General features: G+C 40.3%; 1 protein-coding gene and 1 non-coding gene across 3 annotated transcripts in view; both read left to right on the top strand.

The window, feature by feature from the left end:
- The window catches only part of Dcbld2 (discoidin, CUB and LCCL domain containing 2), a 66,457-nt gene that overhangs the window by 27,866 nt on the left and 13,608 nt on the right, over window positions 1-24,983 (top strand). For both annotated transcript variants that reach the window (XM_059277670.1, XM_059277669.1), the window contains exons 3-10: window positions 608-745; window positions 12,293-12,344; window positions 15,823-15,895; window positions 16,191-16,324; window positions 18,421-18,461; window positions 19,333-19,548; window positions 20,381-20,505; window positions 24,227-24,377. In XM_059277670.1, coding sequence (XP_059133653.1) covers window positions 608-745; window positions 12,293-12,344; window positions 15,823-15,895; window positions 16,191-16,324; window positions 18,421-18,461; window positions 19,333-19,548; window positions 20,381-20,505; window positions 24,227-24,377 — 930 coding nt within the window. The remainder of the gene's footprint in view (window positions 1-607; window positions 746-12,292; window positions 12,345-15,822; window positions 15,896-16,190; window positions 16,325-18,420; window positions 18,462-19,332; window positions 19,549-20,380; window positions 20,506-24,226; window positions 24,378-24,983) is intronic.
- Trnak-cuu (transfer RNA lysine (anticodon CUU)) lies at window positions 13,813-13,885 on the top strand. The gene has a single exon. It is a non-coding gene; the product is annotated as a tRNA-Lys (tRNA).

Raw genomic sequence — 24,983 nt, 5'->3', positions numbered from 1 at the left:
GTTGGTGGCTATCTCATGCTCTCCTTTACTCTTCTTTCATGTGTTGTCTTGTGTTACATGTGTGTTATACATTGAATATATACATCTGAGTTCATGGGCAAGACTGGGTGGAAGTTTAAGCTACTGAGTCTCCAGATCATAGTTGAGGCCAAGAAAGATCTGATAATCCTCAGAGATAAAATTTGAGTAGGTCCAGTCTGGGGAAATTTTGAGGAGTGTGCTGAGGTGAGGAATCTAGGAGGTTCTGAAGGAACCTTGTAAGGATATTGCTGATTAATCACTTACTTGTGGTTATCACCCTGTCTGGAATGCCACTTTCTAAAACTATTTCATTATTGTTGTGAAGAGCCTATATATGTATTTTATAGAAATTGAATCTCTAAGTTTAGTGGAAATCTGTAGTGGTTTTTTTCTTTTTAATCTTTAAATATTTATTACGTGGCACTTAGCTTTTCCTCTAGAATAATATGATTTTCTAACCTAAGTTTTACTAATTTCTTTTCATTAATTTAGTACCTGGCTTGTTATATTATATGATTATGTACATTACAAATACTGACTTTATGAGAGTCATACCAAATACATGCTTTTTTTTTTTCATTCCTAGGCAAATACTGTGGTCTGAATTTACAAATGAATCAGTCAATTGAATCCAAAGGCAATGAAATCACAGTGCTGTTCATGAGTGGAATCCATACTTTTGGACGAGGATTTTTGGCTTCATACTCAGTTATAGATAAACAAGGTAATTTTCATCTTATACTGTAGCTCCCATATTTTTTCATTTCTAACAGTAAGAAGGAAAATATTCAAGTACCTGTTATCTGACATTGGAATAGAATAGGAAGAGTGAACAGCTAATAATGCACAAGAGACCAGAAGGATCAGGGTCTGCATTCTGGAAATTGACTGTATTAACTTTTGTCCATGTTCTTTCTTTTCCTTGGTAGAGGAAATACTCATTTTTCACTTTTGTGATATCAGAACACAAATTGTCATAATATTAAAAGAAATGTAAAATGTTGATGTAAAGTGTATCAACTTAAAGGTTTATTATCTACAAGTTACAATTTTACAATTCTATATTAAAAGTCATATTGTTGGTTACAAAGACTTGGCTCTCATATCACCAAGAGTTCCCTGAGAAGTGCTGAGACAGAACATAATAACGGGTTGTTTTTTTTTTCATTGTTAATGTTTAGGATCTAAAGGTTAAAAGCAAGGTTATTAAATAGAATAGAATCAAAATTAGTTGAATCTCTAACAGGAAATGCAATATCTATATGAAATCTGTCATAAATCTGCTCTTAGTGCTGTGACTTGTATTTCATCTCTGTTACTAGAGGCACTGTGAAGAGAACCTCTTCAGAAGTGGTGTTATTGGGAGGATTATCAAAATAGTCATTGTATTAGAAAACATGATTATTCTTATGTTCAACAGTAAATATTCTAAGTTGGCCATTTAAATGTAAAAATTAGCTTTTGCTTCATGCCATGCAAATAAAAAAAAATATCAAGACCCTCCTAGGTATGGAATGTTGAGCTCTGGGAACCACTGAGGACACTGCAAGCTGTCCCTCTTAAGCTGGGGTGACTTTGAGATGAACACTATCTTCCCTTCACATGGAGGAAGGAGCTGTGCCTACTTGGAAGGGAATCTTCTTTCTCATAGTCTATAAGCCATGGACAAGATGCGAAGCTAACAAACTCAGACAGTGAGGAAGGGTTAACTCATTTGAATGAAATCATGTGGGAAAAGGAATCATGAGTGTACGGTTTAATGAACAGAAAACGTTTTGACAGAGTAGGAAAATTAAGAGGGAGTTGTGTCGTGGGAATGGCACTAGGTAGCCCTCAATTGAAAATGGTTTCTGTTGGGTATGGGAGCACACACTGTATTCCAGCACTCTGGAAATGGAAGCAGCAAAGGAGGATCACGAATTGTAAAGCCAGCCCGGCCCTCTTTCAAAAACCAAAATTTAAAAAAAGAAAAAAATAAATAAACCTGCTTCTGCCATGTGCTAGCCAGATAATGTCTGTCATGCCACGTGGGTTCTGTCTATGGGGGTGTCCACAGACATGCCACAGGAGGTACACCATATCTCCCCACCCAGCATTGTGAGTACAATTTGCATTTCCCCCACCACCTAATGGGTGATGTAAAGAACAAAGACGTAAGAGTTCCCATCTTTTCATGACATGCTGTGGGCATCGTGGGATGACAGGTGAGAAGGTAAGACATGCAGTGGATTGTACTTCTTACTCGCCTCAAGTTTCTTGGGTTTAAATTTTCATTTTGATTTATATTTTCCCAGTTTTCTCCTCACTGCTTATCAAGTGCAGGGTTCCTGGAAAATAAATGTCTGCTTTTTCATTATAAGAGGTGATGTTTTATATTAGATATCCAAATCATGGGCTGTTGTTTCTCCCTTGATAACGTGGTATCCTTACATTAAAGTTCATTGAAGAATTACTGTCAGATAAGAGTCTCCGATGTTCTCAGTGATCTCAGAGTCAGCACGTGGTAGACTTACAAATCTTTTTCCAGTCAGAGACAGGCTCCTTAGAACTTCTTGACACTAACACGCCCCAGAGTGACACTCTTGAAAAACTCCATTGCCCAACTGACTTTAAAGTCATGGTTTTTTGGCCTACCCTGTCCCATTCATCAAACATTTGTTTAATTTGACTGAAGTTAGTTGACTAAGACACATTCTAGGAAACACTGGTTGAATTTCTTATTGCCTCTTGGATGGCCTCTCGGTCACAATTTTATTTCTAGTAACTCATTTATTCAGAGGCTGTTTGACTTTGCTTGAGATCTCTGCTTCCATCCAGGACATTTAGCTGCCACTATGAATTCCTTAAATAAAGATTGTTACTACATGTCCCTCACTTAGGAGTCTAGTTGAAATTTAGAGTAACAGGGATTAAAATGTCTGAACAGTCTTGTTTTTAAAGCATCATCGGGTGATATCCCCTTCCCTGTTATGTTTAATTATCAGGGAGCAGTAGTGACCAGCTTTTTTCTCCATTTTTTTTTTCTTTTAGATCAAAAGAAGAATTATATCAACTGTGAACAAAGCAGGTTCTCATTTTCCCCGTTCAGTGGCAGGCAGACAGAAGTACATAGAGCTGGGGGCACTAAAGCCTGAGAGTCCTGTTAGTTACTTTTCTGTGATAAAATGCCATGGCCAAAACAACCTACAGAAGAAAGGGTTTATTTGGGTTTGCATTTCCAGAAGGACAAGGACAAAAGTCCGTGACGGCAGAGCCGAGGAGCACAGTCAGAGCTGGAAGCTGAGAGCTTGCACTCCCTGAGGGAGAAGGCGTTGATTTTAGCTCACAGTTCCAAGTTGCTGCAGGCAGGAAGCAGAGAGAGCACAAGCCTTTAACCTCCCAGAGCCTGCCTCCAGTGACACACCTTCTCAAAGGCCACGCCTCTTAGCCTCTTGAAACAGCATCTCCAACTGGGGGACCAAGCATTCAAATGCCCGAGACTATGGGGACATCTCATTTAAACCACCACACCATGGCCGCTGTAAATTGACATAGTCACATCAAATTCCACCTGGACCTTCTGAAAACTTAGAGATGCGTGGGAGCCCTTGAGGTATCCCGAACACATGAGCAAGCACTGATGAAGGTAGTATAGAGATACAGAGAAAACTATAATATAGAGAAAAACTCCTGAGTCACTGATGCTTTTAGGAAAAAAAAAAAAGTTATAGCCAGCCTCTCAGAGCTCGTGACTCAGTAACTCAGATCTTTCAGTCAAGCTTGATAATAGATGCTACTATTTTCATAAATAAAATTCAATTTAAAAGCACCATTTAGTGCTGGAGAGATGGCTCTGCAGTTAAGAACACTTGTTATTGTTTCAGAGAACCCAGGTTGATTCCTAACCCCCACAGTGGCTCCTAAACGTTTCTAACTCCAGTTCCAGGTGATCCAACACTCTCTTCTGAGATCTGAGGATGACAGGCATGCATGGGATTTACATACATGCATGCAAGAAAAACACTCATACACATAAAATTCAATTAAAAACAGCACTTAATTGAACTTGAAACATAAAATGAATTTTATAGATGTGTGATGTAAATTTCTGCTTTTGAATCTCTTCAACCGTGGCCAGTTTCTAGAAGGATTCTCAACAGTGGATTTTAGACATTTTTGCTATATAGCACTGAGCTTACATATATATTGAAAGCTTCAAATCCTTCAAGGCAGCATTTGTTTGTATGTTCCATAACTGGTGTGTGGGTGGGTATATACAACCAGGATTGGAAAATGATAATCCAGGCACATTTTAGAAAATATTGAATCAAGGGGCTGGAGAAATGGCTCAGCAGTTAAGAGCACTGTGCTCTTCAGAGGTCCAGAGTTCAATTCCCAGCAACCACATGGTGGCTCACAACCACCTGTAATGAGATCTGGTGCCCTCTTCTGGCCTGCAGGGACACATGTAGGCAGAACACTATATACATAATAAATTAAATAAATAGAGAATATTGAATCAAAACTTTAAAGGGAATACTACATTATTTAGAGGAAATACTAAAAGTCTTACCAACCCAGAATTTTGGAATGGACAGCCTAAATTTGCCTTTATTTTTCTGGAGGAAAGTAATAAATAGTAAATTGCTTGCAACACAGAATGATCCAGTGTGGATATGTATTTTCTTTTTAGTGTGAACTCGAAAACACATGTTCATCTGTTGCCTCCACCGTAGAATTTGCTGACAGTGTACCTAAGACTTCTGAACAGCTGGGCCTGAAAACACCCCATTGAGGGTCACTGTTGCAGTATATTGAAGTATTTTTAGAACCAACACCAATATCATAAAATTTTTCTGATTGCTACTTTCTTTAACTACATATTTTTTGTGAATATTTTCCATTTCTTCCATCTTAACATCAGAATATGTAAACTGTTGACACATAGGGCAGAATAGGTAATTTTTTTAGAGTTTGAGTTTCCATTGCTGGTTAATTTTTATCTTCTACGTGGAATGTTTTTGGTTTTGAATCTAGGGTGTGAATTTTTCAGAACATTTGCTGCCTTGACGGTAGTGACGATACAGAATCTGTTTTGTGTTAGGTTCTGCTCTTCACCCCGTTTCTCTTTGTAATTTCCATGCATGGTTTTAGTTTTTGTTACTGTTGTATCTGACACACATTTGAAAACTTTGAATCTATTGACTGACTCTTGGTGAAGCTTCCATTTGTAATCCTGTCTCCAGATGTGCCCTTGTTTACAGGCAGATGAATAATGAACACACACAGTTGTTTATGTATTATATAAACAGTGTACTGAAAAACAACTATATTTTGAAGTTAATCTAGACAACAAGCATATTGATGAACAGTTTCTCCAATTTTCCAGAGAGAGAACTTAAAACAGGATTTTTCTCTTTTTTTTGGTTTTTCGAGACAGGGTTTCTCTGTGTAGCTTTGCGCCTTTCCTGGAACTCTCTTTGAAGACCAGGCTGGCCTCGAACACACAGAGATCCGCCTGGCTCTGCTTCCCGAGTGCTGGGATTAAAGGTGTGTGCCACCACCACCCGGCAAAACAGGATTTTTCTGTCGAAATGGTTGAGCAGAAGAGGCAGTTCAGCCCGTGGAATGACGTTTGCGTCAAGCCAACATACAGACAATCTGAAGTGTACCGTGCTGTTTCTAGTATTTTCTGTGTAGTTGGAAATTCTGTGAAAAAGAACCACATGGGTATCGTGCTGAGTTAAGCTAAACAGCCACTAGTTACACTGATGCTAAATACTGTTGCATTATTTAGTGTCCTAGATACTGTGTAGGTCACAAAAGAAGCATGCTAGCTTTTGACATGTCTTATGTGGATAGGAAGTTAGATCCAGAGGGGCTTTCATTTGGTGCAGTTAACCTTATGTGGTTTATAGCCCTATCTAGCTGTGGTTAATTGCTTAGGCAACTTAGCTGTCCTGTACATCATTAATAAGAAACTTTGCTTTTCATCACAGAAAGTGCCCAGACTCCTACTATGGACTGTGCTTTGTGCTTCCACAGCAATCATTGTAATTTGTCGAAGAAAGCCTAATAGTCATTTTTTTTTCTTTTGGTTTTTCGAGACAGGGTTTTTCTGTGTAGCTTCTCACCTTTCCTAGATCTCACTCTGTAGCCCAGGCTGGCCTCGAACTCACAGAGATCTGCCTGCCTCTGCCTCCTGAGTGCTGGGATTAAGGGCCTGCGCCACCACCGCTGGGCTGAAAGCCTAATATTTAATCCTCACCTTTAAAAATGAAAGAGATCAGCCATATCCCACACCCTTTTATATCAGAACAAAGATATCTACATATGGGAAAGTAAGGTTACTGAAACAGTGTTACTATGCCAGGGGACACCCTCAGGCTGGGGGAGTTGACCCTTTTAAGGAATTCTAGAGGATATGAGAAACTAGAATTTATAAGTATGTATCTATTTTTTTTCTGTTTTCTAATTTTTGGTAAATAATTATGGTCACCTAGGACTAATACTTGATGTTTTGTTGCATTTAGATTTCTTTCCTATAGAAAGAAATGATTACAGGTATACAAGATATTACATGCCACAACTAACGTAACTATTTTATATAATGGTTACTAGTACTACTGGGAGGTTTCTTTTTTTGCTATTCAATCTAGAACACAACAGTATGTCTTAAGGAAAATCTGAATAAAAGTAGTTCATAATTACAGTATCTCAGAAATGGCCATTGCTGTCAATCCAAGTATCTATAGAGAAACTAGTGTGCTGCTATATTAATGGTTTGCTGACATATAAAATAGTGAATGTATTTTTACAGTATTATATACAAGTCAACCTAAGATTTTAAAATATGTGCAAATACATTTTCATGAAACAGTTACAAAGTTCTCTATAAATTGTACTTAAAATTTATTTTTCAAACTGTATCAAGACAGCAACGTTGTTAAATTTTGAGTTGTCTTAGAAAAATAGGATGCTTAGTACAAATGTACACCTGAGACTGGCTTTTCAGAGTTAGAGGAAGGACAGAAGCTTTTTATGGGACTCAAGGTTCCCCTCCGCCTGGCTTAGATTCTACTGTCACACCTAGTGAAGAGCTGCTACTGCAGAAGATGATGCTCTTTCTTCTTGAGCTGCACAGAAGAGCAGGAGGGAAGGCTGCTGTCTCAGGGCCCTGAGACACACTCTTGCCCAGAGCACTGAAAAAACAATGCTACGTAATAACGTGTGTATATGCTTTTGTGTATCTTACATGTTTGACTAAAATTATAGAAAAGTCCTATGTAGAAGCTCTTAGCTACGAATGTAGTTAATTACACACGGCCTGTACTTCTAATAGAACACTGATATTCTGGCATTGCAGAGTAATCAAATAGATTCCACATCAGTATTTATTATTGTAATCTTAAATACTTTACATCTGAGTTGGTCTTTTAAGTTGTTTAGTCCAAAGATCTTGCCATTATTTCTCAAATCCCTAATCATCTGCCAATTCTTGGAATATGTATGAAAATGATGACATGTCCGCAGCTCTACTCTTTTTTTTGGGGGGGGGGGTGCTTTTCGAGACGGTTTCTCTGTGTAGTTTTGGTGCCTGTCCTGGATCTTGCTCTGTAGATCTTGCTGGCCTGGAACTCACAGAGATCTGCCTGGCTCTGCCTCCCAAGTGCTGGGATTAAAGGCGTGCGCCACCACCGCCCGGCTGTAGATACACTTTCTATATGCAGACACTTTTGTCTGGTTGTCTTACTGATGCCTAGAATACTACCTGGTCATGTTTATATATCTGGTGTTTGCTGGGGGAGTAACTGAATGAATTGCCCACCGTGGCTCTTTAGTATGCTTTATTTTATCCAGCCATGCGTATGTGGTATATATTAAAGTCAATAGTTATTTCTTCTTGTGATTTTTATAAGAAATTTATCAAGATTTAATTCCTATGCAGTATGGTACTCTTGCTCAGAGTATGTAATTCAGTTTTTCAGAATTTTCAGAATACTGTAATCCTCATCACAGTTGGAGAACATCACCCTGAAAAATTTCCCAGAATTAGTCTCAGTCAGTCTCCACTGACCACTTTTAACTCCCTCCACCCTTTGTCACCACTAATCCACTTCTTGGCTCTAGGTATATTCATTCTGGACACTTTAAGGAGAATAGAGGTTGGGCTGTTTGTGACTGGTGGTTTGACTACATATTTGCCAAGTTCTTCCGTGTTGTAACCAGTACTACTTTGGTTTTATAGCCAAAGTGTATTCCATTGGCTAGATACACACATGCCTTTTTAATGTTACATCTTAACACTTTTTTATATTGATTCTAGATACTTAACAGATGGATGATTTGTCAAAATAATTTTGTATGCCATTGTATTAATTACTTTTGTATTACTGTGATAAAAAAAAAACACACCATGACCAATGCAACTTACAGAGAAAGAATTTATTTGAGCATATGGTTTTAGAGGGTTAGAGTCCATAATGATGGGGACAGCTTGGTGGCAGGAGCAGAAAGCTGAGAGCTCACATTTTGAACTTCAAGCATAGAACAGAGAGATTAAACTGAAAGTAAGTGAGGTTTTTTAATCTCAGATCCCTCCACAATGACATACTTCCTCCATTGAAGCTGCACCACTTAAATCTTCCCCAAACAGTGCCATCACCTGGGGACCAAGGTTCAAATGCCAGAGACTGTGGGGGACGTTCTCATTCAAGCCCCATAGCCATCTTTCTCCCTGATACTGCTTTTTGAAGCATAGATGTTTGTAATTATCATTTCAGTTTTTCTGAGTTTGATTGCTGTGCTTTTCATCATGTTTAAGAAAATCAGTCCTTAATCCAAAGTCAAGATTTACTTCTCTATTTTTTGAAAGGTTTGCAGCATTATTTCTTAAATATAGGTCACTTTGAGTTAATATTTGTGTATGTGAGGTAGATAACTACTTCTTTTGTAAATGGATATGTCATTGTACAGGGATGTCATTTTATCACAGCATTGTTACTAAAAAGACTATCCCACCAACTTACTACTCCATTGCATTATCCAGACACCACAGTTGAAGTTTACTTGGCTATAAATTTGAAGTTTAACTCTAGACTCTATGGTTTTAATTCTATTCCATTCATCATGATAATTTCCAATACATTGTTGTCAGAAGTCCCTGGAGGCAGATAGATTCTTTTTAACTATATTCACCTTGCCCGGAATGTGTTCTTATTCATTGAGAGCTTTATAATAGTTTTCTGGAAGGCGATATCCTTGGGAAAAGCTTTTAGGAGAGGCACATAACTTCTTAAATCCTTAATTTGCTGGTTTTTATTTGCCTTCATGGAGTTGTAAATGTTGGTTTGTACTCATGGTTTTTCTTTCCTGCCTTCAGTCTTCTTGGCTCTCAGAGTTGTCCACTTTGGATTCTTACTTTCCTCTTCAGGAGCTCTTGGGAGCCCCAGTGGAATTTGAGATCCAGGTAATTATTTACACATTAGCATGGCCTGGTGTGCTGCTTAAGCCCTGCATGGACTTACTGCTCAAGCACCATTGTACGTGTGGTCTGAAGGCAGTAGAGGCAGCTGGCAGTGACTTTGTAGCTGGAATACCACATCGGAACACACCACTGTTGTTCATGGCAGGCCATTAATTTTAGAAGCTGAGTTTCTCATCTTAGAAGTTGGAAGTTCTTTTGTTAGATCAAGAGAGCAGAAAATTGATTCTCACTGATGCTATGCAGAGGTTGGTAGGCAAACCATTCTATTGTTTTGCCTTTCCTAGTGAATTAGCTAAGTGGCAGTGAACCCCATGGAGAACTCCTAAAACACAGATTAAATCATTGAAATTGCAGTAGTGCATACATACTGATCTCTACAAGTTACTCCCAAAATGCTGCTTTCCTATCTGCCTAACACTACTCTAGGGGCTTTTAAGACATATTTCAGTTGGGTAGTGAATGTAAAATTTCTCTAGAGTAATAAAATGAAGAAATGGATTATCCTGGACTTGCTGCTGAGGCTGTTAATGTAGCATTTATGTAGTGACAGTGTGGTAGAAGGGCATCCTAAATGCTTTGACTGGTTCTTAAGACTCTATTCCTCATACTGGATTGCCTTAGTACAAGGGAGATGCTCAGTCTCATGGCAACTTGACATGCCATGCTTTGTTGATACCCATGGGAGGCCTGCCCCTTTCTGAAGAGAAACAGAAGTGGATTGAGTGGGGGCAGAGGGGAGGTAGGGGGAGGGAATGGAAGGAAAAGAGGGAGGGGAAACTGCAGTTGGGGGGGGTGAAATAATAATTTTTAAAAAGATCTCAAGTTTTACTGCTGTGATAAAATACCATGACCAAAATCATCTTGGGGAAGAAAGGGTTTATTTAATCTTACATCTTGCAGTCCATCATTCAGGGAAGTCAGGGCAGGAGGAACTGAAGAAGGGACCATGGAGGATTGCTGCTTAGTGGTTTGTTAATTGTTGCTAGCTCATCCTACTTCCTTTAGACCCAGGGACAACCTGCACAGGGATGGTGCCACTCATGGTGGGCAGGGCCTCTCTAATCCAGACAGTACCCCCACAGACTTGCCTCCATGCCAACCCTATGGAGGCGTTTTCTCACTTAAGATCCCTCTTCCCAGATATGTTTAGGTTTATGTCAAGTTGGGAAAACCAACCAACATAAAATTCTCGTAATACTATCTGTTATTGCCTTGTGGTCTCCCAGGTTTTCACCCTGGGTCTAGTAAGTTACTGGATGTAACTTTTGTTCTTCCAGGGGTTCAATGATAAATATTCATTGAAAGTCTCCTGTGTACCCCACATTGTAATTCCTAATTTCTGTAATTCTAGAAAAGTGAAAACATAGCTCTACTCTTTGTTCAAGGACCAGATGTTAGGAAATAACATTGCTTGTAACTTTATGATTCTCTTAGCAAGTCAGTCTTTTCATAATGCAAGTTATGCTGGGAATATGTGTAATTATGTGTTGGTTGAAAGAAGCAAAATGGAAGTCGCATGCATGGGTAAAGGGATTGCAGATGTGAACAGCTAAGCAGCTCCTTTGAGGAAATGACAGTCAAGCTGAGATGTTAGCAAGTAGTCAGCTGGGTTTGGGGAGCAATAGAAAACCTCTTCAGAATAGTGTTTGCCCAAGGATGCAAAAGAGTGTGAGCTCAAGGACTCAGCAGAGTGTGTGTCCAGGCATGCAGGAGAGAGTGTGCCCAGAGATGTAGGATAGTGTGTGTCCAGGGATGCAGGACAGTGCGTGTCCAGGGATGCAGGATAGTTTGTGTCCAGGGATGCAGGACAGTGCGTGTCCAGGAATGTAGGAGAGTGTATGCCAGGAATTCAGGAGAGTGTGTGCCCAGGAATGCAGGAGAGTCTGAGTCCAGGGTGCAGCAGAGTATGTGTCCAGGGATGCAGGAGAGTGTGTGCCCAGGGATTCAGGAGAGTGTGTGCCCAAGGATACAGGAGAGTGTAAGTCCAGGGATACAAGAGAGTTGTGTGCCCAGGGGTGCAGAAGAGAGCCAGGGTGGTGAGAAGCCTTAGTGCAAGACAAAGGTTGAAAGTGAAGCAAAGCCAATCCCGCAACATGCTATGGGCCACAATCTAGGCTTTCTATTCTATCCAAAGACAAGGAAGGCAAGATGCTCAATGTTTTTTAAGTAAAAGCTGCTTTTTATATACCTAGGACTGCATCTTTAATTGGAGATATATTAGCTTTTATTCTGATTAATAGTTAAATTTAAGTTTTCTTTAGAACATTAGGTCTTGAATGTGCTTGGTGATTGCATGGAGTGTTGGTTACAACAAAAGGCTCATTATCTATGGAGTTCCCAGCAGATGTTGATACTGCTCTTCCTATCTGTGGACCAGTAGATGAGACTCTGGATAAAAGTTAGAGCTGTAGAATTAACTTACCTCTTTTTTGTCATTGGTTTTGTTTTGTTTTGTTTTGTTTTGTTTTTTCTGTTTATAGACATCATAAGATCATTTTTAGTCATAATAACCAATAAATATTTTTCTTTGTGTTTTGAGGGATGTAATTTATAGAAACCACTAAGGAATACATAAATTCTACTTTATGTACTACATGTGATCTATGACTTCAGGAGGTGATATAGTAAAAAGCAATATTAAGGAAACAGCTCCAGAAATGGATCCATCAAATGAGAGAAACTGTTCCATAAAAATTTGTGAGGTTATAGGTAGTAATATTTTGAAATTTAGATGAATACAATTTTATATTATTTTACAGCATTTTAGTAAGTTTAATAAGTCTTATTAAATCTTTTTTTTTCTAGATTTAATCACTTGTTTGGATATTGTATCTAATTTTTCGGAACCTGAGTTCAGGTATGAACTTTTGTGTGTGTGTGTGTGTGTGTGTATGTGTGTGTGTGTGTGTGTGTGTGTTCCAGCACACTTCTTTATTCTCATTCTTTTATAGTGCAGGTTAATGTATAAAGTGTGATACATAGCTAGTCACTGGTTAAGACCGCAGTCAAACAGTGCTTATTTAAAGTCGTCCAGTTGCCCTGTTTAAATTCTACTTTAACCATAAAGGTTTCCTCTCCAAAACAGAAGTATAATTTTCATTTTACTTTTTTTTTATGTAGAAGTGTATGAGATAGGGTCTTACTGTGTAGCCCAAGCTGGCCTAGAACTCAAGATCATTCCACCTGTGTGACCAGGTGTCATAGTTCTAGGTAACTAGTGGGATGTTCTGAAGGTCAAGCAGTCTCTTAAATCTGGCAATGCTGCTCCTAAAAGTAGAAAAGCTATTCCTTCTCAATTTTATCTTAATATGTTTGTCCTCTGAAGGTCTCATACATTTATATAATATATATTGATAATACAGATCTACCACTACCTCCCTTAAACTCCCCCAGTGCCCCATCCCATCCCCCTCCCAATTTCATATCCTCTTCTTTTAATTGTTACTGGTCTTGCCTTTATGCTTATGGGTGAATGGCCATCCACTAGGGTGTGAGCAGCATACCAGTGACCAAATCCCCGAAGGTGAGTAACTTTCCCTCTCTCAGCCACCACCAACTGTTCTTCAAAGATGCTAGGGCTTGATAGATAGATAATTGATAGACTGATAGTAGATGATAGATTAGATAGATAGATAGATAGATAGATAGATAGATAGATAGATAGATAAACTGACAGACTATAATAGCATTCTTGGTGTTCTTACTCAGTACCTCCCTACAATATCTCTGCTTTATGCCTTTGTCTTGTGCTTGGACGAGAATTGACTTCTTGATTTCCCATTTCTAATCTTGGTTGACTTTCTTCTGTTAAGTCACACTATTGGCATTTGGTTTTCTAAACGACAAGTTTGATATTCTTGCTTAAAACTCTTGAAACTCTTCATTATAATTTTTTTTTAAACTGTGTAGATTCTCTAACCCAGTTTACAGGGTCTTTGACAAGTAACCCTTGGGTCTTCTCTTCAGTCTTATCTCTGTACACAGTATATATTCCTCACTGCTTAGCAGAACACGTTCATCTTTTCAGTGCCCTTCTCACTAATTTCCACAATGCTGGCACTCCCCTAAAGAACCTTTATTTTATCTTTAAGAATGGCTTCGGGACTGAGGAGAGGCTTGGTCAGTAGTGTAGCTGAAGTTTTTCTGTGTCCCACCCGATCCGCAGCTGCTCAGACCCAAGTAAACACACAGGGGCTTATATCAATTTTTTTTTATATTTATTTATTTTTGGAGCTGAGGACAGAACCCAGGGCCTTGTGCTTGCTAGGCAAGCACTCTACCACTGAGCTAAATCACCATCCCCAAGGCTTATATTAATTAACACTGCCCAGCTAGCTCAGTCGGTAGAGTATGAGACTCTTAATCTCAGGGTCGTGGGTTCGAGCCCCACATTGGACGCCATTTGTAGCTGAAGTTTTTCTGTGTCTCGCCCGGTCTGCAGCTGCTCAGACCCAAGTAAACACACAGAGGCTTATATTAATTAAAACTGCTGGGCCATTAGCTCAGGCTTAGTCTTACTAGCTCTCACACTTAAACTCAGCCCATTTCTGTTAATCTATATGTCACCACGTGTTCAGTGGCTTTACCTGTATGCCATTACATGCTGCTCCCTGGACTGCATGCTGGTGTCTCCTGACTTATCCTTTCTCTTCCCTGCCTATAACTTCCTGCCTGGCTACTGGCCAGTCAGTGTTTTATTAAACCAGTGTACAAATGCATTATCCCACAGCACAGTAGAGCCATTGATGCACAAGTATAAGGGCTTGAGTTCAGTCTCCCAGAACCCACATAAAAAGCCAGGCATGGCAGCACATTTCTATAGTCCCAGTGCTGGAGAGGTAGAGGCAGGAGGACCCCTGAGGCTCAGCGTCAGCTAGCCTAGCCTAGTTGGTGAGTTTGAATTCTAGGTTCAGAAAGAGTATCTCTCTCCAAAAACTAAGGTGAAGAAATATTGGGGAATGTACCTGACATTCACTCCATCCTCTATCTACACACAAATGAACATGCATTCATGCACATGCACACAAATACATAGATGTGTGCACAGAAAAGATTGTTATTTCTGTAGAAAACATGCTGCCTTCACTGTTGTTCAGTGTGTCCTAGACAACATGGTGGAAGGGTCAGCTGAGCTCCCTCTAGTCTCCAGCACTTTTCACCACTGCCATTCGAGCTCTTGCCACACCTCGTGAGCTCCATACTGTCTTTCCTGACTGAGCTCCATACTCTCTTCCCTGACTGAGCTCCATACTGTCTTTCCTGACTGAGCTCCATACTGTCTCCCTTGACTGAGCTCCATCCATACTGTCTCCCCTGACTGAGTTCCATACTCTCTTCCTTGAGTTCCCCTAGCTCTCACTCATGAGTCCTTATAATCTCTTTCCTTCCTAGAGGCCAGAATAACCTTTCTAAGAAGCTACTCACTGGGTTCCACATGTAGGCTGTCACAATCCTTTACTGGCTTCCGATTTCTTTTTAGAAATGTATCCCCTACTTCATAGCCCACAAGGTTTCTGCAGGATCTGAATCCTGCTCCTGTCCTTGGCCTTTCTTGTACTCACTGCACATTTTCAGGAGCACACCAGAGCGTCCCGTCTCAGGGCCATGCTCTTTCTAGCTTCTGGTGTGAATTTCCCATCAGTGACTTACTTCGGTGACATCCACCAGCTCAAATAAGCTGTGGCAAGCCCTGTGTAAGAGGAACCTAGCTTTGTGACCTAGGTGCACAGTTCTTTACTTTCCATGTCTGTAAAATGGAAATATAATAATAAAAGTACCTCCTACATGGGATTCTTGTGTGGATTACCTGAGATACTCAGGGTGTTCCCTAATACATAGCAAATTTGCTAAATGTATGTATTTTATTAATAACAATCCTCCCAGTTATTTCAAAATCCCCTCCTCCACCCCAAACATCTGTAAGTACTGGCTGAATGTTTTCTCCTGCCATTGGAATGTGGACTCAGATGGCAGGACCATATTTTATTTGGTTAGCATTCATAATTCAGAGACCTCATCAGACAACATAGAGGACATTGGCATAAACCTGTGGGACGTGGCAGATAGGTCCTAGAGAAGAAGGATGTCTACTGCTCATGATGAAGGAAAATAATCAAGGAGTTGTAGACTGTGAGAACATTTTTGTCGGTATGTTCAGTGTGTGTGGGTGGAAGAAAGTCTGAACGGGCTTTGTAACAAAGCACGGCTCTCTGCCATGCGAGGTTGTGCTCTACACTGAACTGAATCAGCGTGCATGAGGTGTTTGGGATTCTCTCTGGGGTATTTTCCCAGAGGAAGTGAGCACTCTGTAATCTGTCACATGTTTTTATTCTCAGTAAATACTGCCCAGCTGGCTGTCTGCTCCCTTTTGCTGAAATATCTGGAACAGTTCCTCATGGGTACAGAGATGTAAGTTGAATACAGACTGACTTCACTGCTGGGTATACTGTTGTTTTAGACTCGGAAATGCTTAGGATGTCACCTGGTTGTCCCAAGATGCATCTCTGTCTTTTCAAGTGTTTGAAATGATACCTTTAGAGTAAAACCTAACTCTTCTGCTAAAATGTGTTTTGTTACAATAACCTGTGTTTGTGAGCAGCTGCCCAGATCAGCTGATTTCTTGAAAAAGTACAAGCATCTTGTTTATGAATAATAAGAAGAAAAGTTCACTTGCCTTTTTTTGTTTGTTTTTTGTTTTTTCAAGTCTTCGCCATTGTGCATGGCTGGAATCCATGCAGGAGTAGTGTCAAACGTCCTGGGTGGCCAGATCAGTGTTGTGATTAGCAAAGGTACCCCATACTATGAAAGCTCTTTGGCTAACAACGTCACCTCCGTGGTGTAAGTGCACATTCTTTGTAGTAAGCATGCTGGGAGGTGGGGAGACATAAATGTCCACCAGAGAGACAAGCAGTGACGGCACCAAAGTCCGGTGTGGTGAACCAATGAGGTTTATTGGGGTTTCTTACAGGAATAGGGTGACAGCTTCCTTACGGGAACAAAAATTAGTCAAAGGAGGTGTGGGTGATAGCTCACAGAAACTGAAAACCTGGAGCTCACCGCACACACAGCCTGTAGTGCGTTCCAGCAGGGTGGAGATGTCCCTCCCGGTGGCTTGGCTATTCTGCGCTGGCTGCTTACCTTGTTCTGCTGTACAAAGGTCGCCCTTTGTGACTGCTGCAGCTTTTCTCATCTTTGAAATAGTCTGGAATAAGAGTCCAGGAATTTGTGGACAAGATCATACTTTCTATGAAGATAAAATTCAGAAGATAAAACCATGGTCCTTGTAGTTTGTGCAATCCAGAGTGGACTGAGGCTAACTGACATAGTTACTAGAAAATAGATTTTGACATAAAACAGAGGCAGTATTGGAAAGCTCCTTATCAGGAAAGGGTAATGAATATGGATGTTCGTCTCTATAGTATTCAGGTATTTTGTAAGACATAGATGAGGCATTCAAATCAGGGCCAGTTGAAACATTAAATAAAAATACAGTATTAGCAGTCTGCTTCTAAAACCTTGCTTCTCCCATGTGCTTAGTTCTGCAGGCATTGTACTAATGCTAACTGCAGCCTGCTTCCTTTAAGAACATGATAGAGTAGCAACAAACTTTTCTTTGAAAATCCATCTAGTGGCCAGGCGTGTGGGCACATGGCTGTATTCCTGGAATGGGGAAGCAGACACAGAGGGTTATGAGTCTGAAGCCAGCTTGCACTACACAATGAAACCCTGTCTCTAAAAACAAACAAAAACATGTCTCCTCCACTCATTCTGTTTGTTTATTTTATCCACAGTCTTTTAATTGCATAGAAAACATTATTAGCCTGTTGCCATGCAAAAGAGGCTTGCTACCTGCCTTTTGTTTTCTGTTATATGATTTTATGCACATTTCATCCCTTTCTGTGTTCTCCTTTAAAGTTTGGAGGCATGTATAGTTTCTCTTTCATATGTAAGAAAGTATATTTTCTTTGGCATTGTAAGTAATCCAGGGATGACTTCAAGTTGACAGATAGTAGGCCATATACCGATATTATACCATTTTACATAAGATATTTGGACATTTGAAGATAACTGCCAGGATGGATGTCTGGGACTGGTCTCCACAGACATCAAGGGACAACTGCATGTTTGTAGGTTTTTGATGGAACACAAGATGGGTGTGGTGGTGTGTTCCTGCAGTTCCCAGGCATAGGCAATGTAAGCAGGAGGATTGGGAATTCACACTTCAAGCTGAGCTATTTAGTGAATTCAAGGCCAGCACAGGCTGATGAGGGAGACCCTATCTCAAACAAATAATAATTTGCGTCCTCTTGTGACTATTTGAACACTGTGTAAAGGGCAGGAGTGTAACTGAACATCCTCCAGGTCTCCTGCAGTCTTACGTGTTCTTTTGTCCTGTAACAGGGCAAGTTCTTCTCTTGTCTGACCGTCCATCCTCATCAGCTCATCCATTCTGCCCATTCCTTTGAAGTCCGGATGTGATGGCACAGCTCACTCTGGGACAGGCTAATTTCCTCTAAGGGAAATGCAGTCTCTTTGCCAGTAGACAACTCTTGTGTACTTACCAGGACACTTGAGTCTCACCTCATTCGCTGAAAACATACCTCTTCATGTTCTTTGACAGAATTACAGAGAAAAAAGTTTGATGCATTTATTTCATGAAAAAGAAATAAAATAAGAATTAAAGGTTACACGGCACATTTGTGCAATTATGTGTGAACCCAGATGCTAGACTTACAGAAAAAGTTGTTCATGGTAATTTCACAAGTTGTTCTACTTAGGAAAAAAAAAAACTTTTTAAATGCATGTTGTCTGATTTGTAGTCATGGACTCTTCTTAGCCCTTTAAACAACAGGAGAAATTACTATTTCACTATGATGACTATAAGGAAGCTACATGGTAATTGAATATCACATGAGACCCTTTCTCTCTTTCAGGGACTATTTATCTCCGAGTCTGTTTACATTTAAGACAAGTGGTAAGCCTTCCATGGACTTGGGCCTTCATCTTTGCGTAACAGCTAATGTGGTATTGAGCACCATTAGGCACCCAGTGACTGCTGAATTGTTTGTTCTTTCTCATTTACTTTCGAGAACACCATGAGTAAAATAAGAGACCTAATTATGTCAAGACTAGACTAATTCGGTAGTTCACCAGTCACAGGGTGATTATAAGCCAGTTTGATCCCTTTGAGAGCATGATTTGAACTTGTCTGAAGAAAGAATTCATTCATTCCACTCCTCTGAAAGTTTGAAGTCAGATAGGGAATGCTGTACAGAAGATACACCACCTGAGCAAAACCTAGAAGAGGTCCAGGAGGAAGTTGTCTTCTAGCCAGCTGGGCACCCCAGAGACAGGATAGTGTATCTCCACAGACTAACAGCTAATGCTTGTAAATACATCTAGTCAACCCTCAAATCCATGACTTTCATGTTCACAGATTGGAAAGATTTAGAGGAAATCATGTTTCGGTGCTGTGTAGACTTTTTTTTTTTCCCCATGTTGTTTTTCCCTAAGCAATACAGGGTTACAACTGTATACATCTTTGGCATTGTAGGTAGGTGACTTAAAGTTGACAGATAGCACACTGTGTCCCAGTGTTATCCCACTTTATATAAAAGACTTGAGCGTTTGCAGATTTTAGTATCTGCCAGGGAGCACGGGATGTTCAGAACTGGTCCCCCATAGACAGCAAGGGGTGACTGCATGTTTGTAGGTTTCTGCTGGGACCCGAAGGCCGAGGCCCAGGAAGCCGTTCCTCAGTTGTGCAGTCCAAGCCTCCAGTAAGCACTGTTGTAGAGATTTCACATTTACCTCTAGAAACCAGATGATCTTCCTCTCTGCTTCAGGCTGTTATGGGACTCTGGGGATGGCATCTGGGGTGATTGCCGACGCCCAGATAACAGCATCTTCTGTGCTGGAGTGGACTGACCACACGGGCCAGGAACACAGCTGGAGACCGGAGAAAGCCCGGCTGAAAAAACCCGGGCCTCCCTGGGCTGCTTTTCCCACTGACGAGCATCAGTGGCTGCAGATTGACCTGAGTCGGGAGAAGAAGGTAACAGGTGAGGAGCCGCGGCTTCCTGCGGCACAGCTGGCACTGCTTTTACAGTCAGGAATTGGGTCACTGAAAATTAGACACCTCAGCTCCGGTTTTCTTCACGGGCATTAATGTTAATGGGATGCTTTCATAAATGTTGCCAAAAGAGGAGTTCGCTTTTAATTTTTCATAGTTCCATTTTATTTTGATATGATCCTTTTAAGGTAGAGTTTCAGTAAAATGATCTCTGAGACTTCTAAAATAGTAGTCTCGTACAGTTATTAAGAAATTCATAGTTAAGGAGAATGCATTTTAAATGCTAGAAGTAACTTATATTCCATATGTGCTGAGTATAAATTTAACTTAGGTGAACTTAGCGGCGATCAGGATAATTGAGATTGGTTTCGAGACTTTTATTAAAAGATTCATTTTGCCTTGCCACTGAAAATACCAATCATCATGCTTAATATTCTTTCCCAGAAAATCATTCTTAGTAGTTGAAATGTATCTTCTAAGACTTTTATTAAAAGATTCATTTTGCCTTGCCACTGAAAATACCAATCACCATGCTTAATTTTCTTTCCCAGAAAATCATTCTCAGTAGTTGAAATGTATCTTCCAGTGGTGTGAATACAAGCTGCAAAGGCACAGGAGTTCTTCCCTTGTATGTGTCTGGAATTCTTCCTGTCTCTCTAAAGGAGCAAAGCCAAGGGCTTAGTAACCATATGATGAAAACTGCCCCCAGAGATGGAAACAAGCCATAGGCAGGAATGCTTGCAGGGTGTGTTGTAGGGGTTTGTAGCTGACTTTGGGAGTCCGTGCCTGTGCACTAACGAAAGCAGCTCTTCATTCCGCAGGTATTGTAACCACTGGATCTACCATGGTAGAACACAATTACTATGTGTCTGCCTATAGAGTTCTGTACAGTGACGATGGGCAGAAATGGACTGTGTACCGAGAACCTGGCATGGAGCAGGACAAGGTAAAGTGGGCCTTTGCTGGAAGTTATGGAAGCGCTCTAGTTCATACTTAAATATCATGTCTTACACTGCTCTCTTCTGGGTATTCTAGGTACTGTTTGTTACTGTCCTCACCTTAGGAATAGGCTTAGAAAATTGTCGGTGATTAGAGGGCTTTGTGATGATTGTATGATAAGTACTGATTTTTGTTACTGAATTTTTATCTAAGTATTTTGGCTACAAAGTAAGAACTTCTAAACAGTTACATTCAATTTCTTGTCTTTCTAAAGTCATTAAATGATGGAACCTTAACTTCCTTCTCAGATTTCAACTATAGGCAAGAGGGAAGGGAGAAAGAGCCATTGGAAGAATACATTGAAAGGCCATTTTAAGATCACCTTGCCAGTTTCTGTGTCAGGAAAAATCAGTTTTTCCTACATGCAGAATTCCCATAATTTCCAATGATGCTTATGACGTTTTTGTCTTAGTTAACAAAAGATGGTGGAGACACTGGAATTGGCCAGCCAGGTGATAAAGTGGAAGAGGAGGTGGAAGTGTTTCACCCGGGGGTTTGTCCCACTCCCAGGTTTCTGGCCTGTGATCCTTGAGAGAATCTTAAGTGGAGGAATCTGTCCCCAAGGAAGACGAATGCTGTGTGGAGTTGGCACCGATGACATTTTCTGTCAATGAGACGTGCAGTGTTTTTCTTCAAATACTTAATCATCCCACTTATTTCATAATCTCTTGAGGCGATCTCACAGTGGCACTGGTGCTCTGATCTTCTTTTCTTTCCTTAAAATCTTTTTACCTCTTCATGATTTAGCTTGGAGAGTTCATATTTCTTTTTGTCTTTCCATTGTCTTATTCTTCTGCAGTGACTAATCTTTTAGCCCTGTCTACTGCATTTTAACGCCAATACTATATTTTCCTTCTTTATTTTCACATTGAGTTTTGAATTTTTCTTTCATGTCTTTCTTCATAGGTACATGAAACATGGAGCCTATAACTCTTTTGGTGTACTTATAGTGTGCTTTACCCTACCTATCACAATGCCAGCCATTATGCCACTGATTGCTGCTGGGTGTTTTTATTATCATTATTAATCTTTTATATGTGTTTGAGCTTTATTCTGGGATGCAGTTAAGCTGTTAGAAAACATTTTTTTTTTTTCGATTTAGGTCTTGATTTTAAATATTGCTAGGCAGGAATGAGCAGCTTTGGGTTCTAACCTGCCGGCCATCACTGAGACATCATCCTGTATATTATGAAACTTCTCCATGGTGTGTACTGGAGATGTGGAGTGTTTCGAAGCCTGTCATTTTAAGGTTGTTCTGCTAGTCGTAGAGTTCTTTTTCTCACTCTAAGCTGTGTCTTTGCTTGTGGCTGAAGACTTAAGGGAAGTTCCCTTGCAGAGCCTACTGGCCTTTGTCTAGTTCATCCACTCCTGCTGTCTGTCATTCATCTGTTCCTTTCCAGCTCCTGACTCTGCTAAACTCTGCCCCAGGAATTCTAGGTGTCCGTGGGCCTCATGCTCTCTGGCTCTGTCTACTCCACCCACAGAGCAGCAGGTTCCCTATGGGATACTCTTGCCCAGGGACCTGGAAATTCACCAGTCAGCACTGAAGAGCAGGGCTTACCTTGTCTGTTCCCCTTCTCTGTAGTTCTTAGCCTCTGCTGCCTGTTGCCCAGCGTTTGAGAACTACTGTCATGCACTTTCCCAGTTTCTCAGTTGTTTATGGCTGAGGTCCAGTTCCTGTCACTCCACTGCAGACAGAAGAGGACTTCTTACATTGATTGGCATCAAACAGCAGTCTGTCTTCTGATTGAAATCTATCCTTCTGCTCATTTCTTGGGTAATGGATATATTTGTTTTCACATTCCTTTTAAGTCTGCACATACATACAGAGCCTAAATTTTCTTTCCAGAAAACATGATCAATATATCTCCTAAAATTTCATAATCTATTGCTTTATAATATTACACCATCTTTGTATGTGTTTGTGTGAGGAGGAGAATGAGAGAATTTCTGTGATATAATGCCCCATATGACATACTCCTTGAGTAGGGTTTTTTACCTCTATTTTTTTTTCCTAAGGGCATCTTACAAACCTCCCTGTGGACCGGATTCTCAGTAAATGTTGGTAGATCAACTATAGCATTTTTGAGACGGGGTCTCATATAGCTTAGCCTGTAGCTGAGGATGACCTTGAACTTCTGATTCTCCTGCTTCTGCCACCAGGAAGCTGGGTTATAGACATGTTCCACCATAGCCAGTTTTATGTAGTGATGGAGACAGGGCTTGGGACTTTGTGCACATAAGCAAGCACTCTTACAGCTGTGCTGCGTCCCCAGCCTTTGCCAATTTTGTCCAGAAATGATGTTTCAGTTAGTTCCTGTTCACTAATAACAAAACTGCAAGTATCTGCCTATATTCTGTTTCAGAGCAGTGTCTGAGAAAATCATTGACGTTTACAGAAGTGGAAGTTATTGGATGCTCAGAGCAAACCTTATAGAAAATAACAGATCTTAATGTATCTTCAAAAGTCACATATGGATGGGCCAAGAGAAATAGTTATCATACTTGGGACTGGCTTGTCCGGTATGTGCGTGTTCTCACCTTAGGTAATCATAGAATGGACCTCGCTGATTTGGCACGAGGGGAAAGCAAGGCCCTGCTTAACTTAGTGCAGCCCTGTGGTTAAGTCAGAGGACTCAGTCAAGTCAGCTCCCTGCCGCTGGCCACTTTTATTCTATGGGTCACTCTTTCTGTGCCCTGCCTTGGAGATCAGTTGTGGCAAGTACATGAAAATACTTTATAAATAAGAGCTGATGGAATATAAAAAAACCTTTGCTTGAAAAAGTTGAGTGAATGAGATAATCACTTTAAATCATGTTTTTACTTAAAGATTTTTTTATATAAGCCGGGCAGTGGTGGCACACGCCTTGAATCCCAGCACTCGGGAGGCAGAGGCAGGTGGATCTCAGTGAGTTTGAGGCCAGCCTGGTCTACAGAGCCAGTTCCAGGACAGCTAAGGCTGTTACACAGAGAAACCCTGTCTTGAAAAAAACAAAAAACAAAAAAAGAGATTGTAAAACCCTGTCTTGAAAAAAACAAAAAACAAAAAAAGAGATTGTTTATATAATGCATTTTTATCTGTTTAGTTACAGTCACTATATAGATGGAACACTGTTTCAGTTATTGCTACTTCACATAAGCAACAAGTAATGAAAACCCAGGTTGTGACGTGGGGGATGCTGTAATGCAGTTGGTCCAGCAGGTGGAGGTGTAGGCTTGTTTACACCTGCTAGTCTGTGTTCGGGTCTGGCCTAGGGAGAAAGTAATGTACGTGAGTAAAGCGGTGAGACCAGTCCCTTGTGTGATCAGCTCTTTTTCACTTTAAAAATAAAATCAATGTGTTTAAATAATTGTTAATTCCACAGGGACTGGGGCTCATAGTTTATTGATACAATTAACTGTGTTAATACAATTGAAACTTCTCCCACATTGCCTGTTCAGTTCTTAAGCCGTACTAAAAGCATTTTTATAGTAGTGTTTCCCTCATATAAACTCCACTGGAAGATACGCAGCTTCTTAATAACTGTTTACCCAATTGTAATCAAGTCATTTTCTGAGAAGTCTGTTCTGTTGTCATACTTTACAGATGTTGTTGAACATGCTTAAGTGGAGCAGTCCAGTTCTGGTCTCTCTTGATGTAAAATACCAATTTTTGTTATTTTTTAAAGATATTTCAAGGAAACAAAGATTATCACAAGGATGTTCGTAATAACTTTTTGCCACCAATTATTGCACGTTTCATTAGAGTGAACCCTGTCCAGTGGCAACAGAAAATTGCCATGAAAGTGGAACTGCTTGGATGTCAGTATATTCTCAAAGGTAAAGAGTCACTGTGTGTAACAGTGGTCTGCACTGTTTCCCTTTTAAATTACCTGCTTAACTGAAACTTTAGTAACCACGAGTATGGGATACTGTGACATCTCTGTACATGTATGCAGATATAATGACCAGGGTAATGGTCATCTCTGTCGCTTTAAGTAGATACCTTTTCTTTGTATTTGAAACCTTTCCAAGTCCTCTCTCTGGCAGGAATTGCACATTTGCTCTCCTGCTAAAGGGTCGCACGTCAGAATGGTTTACAAACACAAATGAAAAGGCAGCATCATTCTGACTTTGGTCCTAAAGACTCATCATCAGCTTTTGTGTGCTGAGGTATGCGCACTGGAGAGTTGAACAGCAGCCTTAGCATAAGTCCCTTTGATTTTCAAGTAATTAAAAACTGTAATAATTCACTCAATATTTTATAGCATTTTAATGTTATTTACTCTTCGTTTTTTTTTGTTTGTTTGTTTGGTTTTTCAAACCAAGGTTTCTCTGTAACAGCCCTGGCTGTCCTGGAACTCACCTTGTAGACCAGGCTGGCCTCGAACTCAGAATTCCACCTGCCTCTGCTTCCCAAGTACTGGGATTAAAGGCATGAGCCAC

Source organism: Peromyscus eremicus, chromosome 12 (genome assembly GCF_949786415.1).
Source record: "Peromyscus eremicus chromosome 12, PerEre_H2_v1, whole genome shotgun sequence".
In the NCBI taxonomy this organism is placed as follows: Eukaryota; Metazoa; Chordata; class Mammalia; order Rodentia; family Cricetidae; genus Peromyscus; species Peromyscus eremicus.
This window is presented reverse-complemented; position numbering and strand designations above follow the sequence as displayed.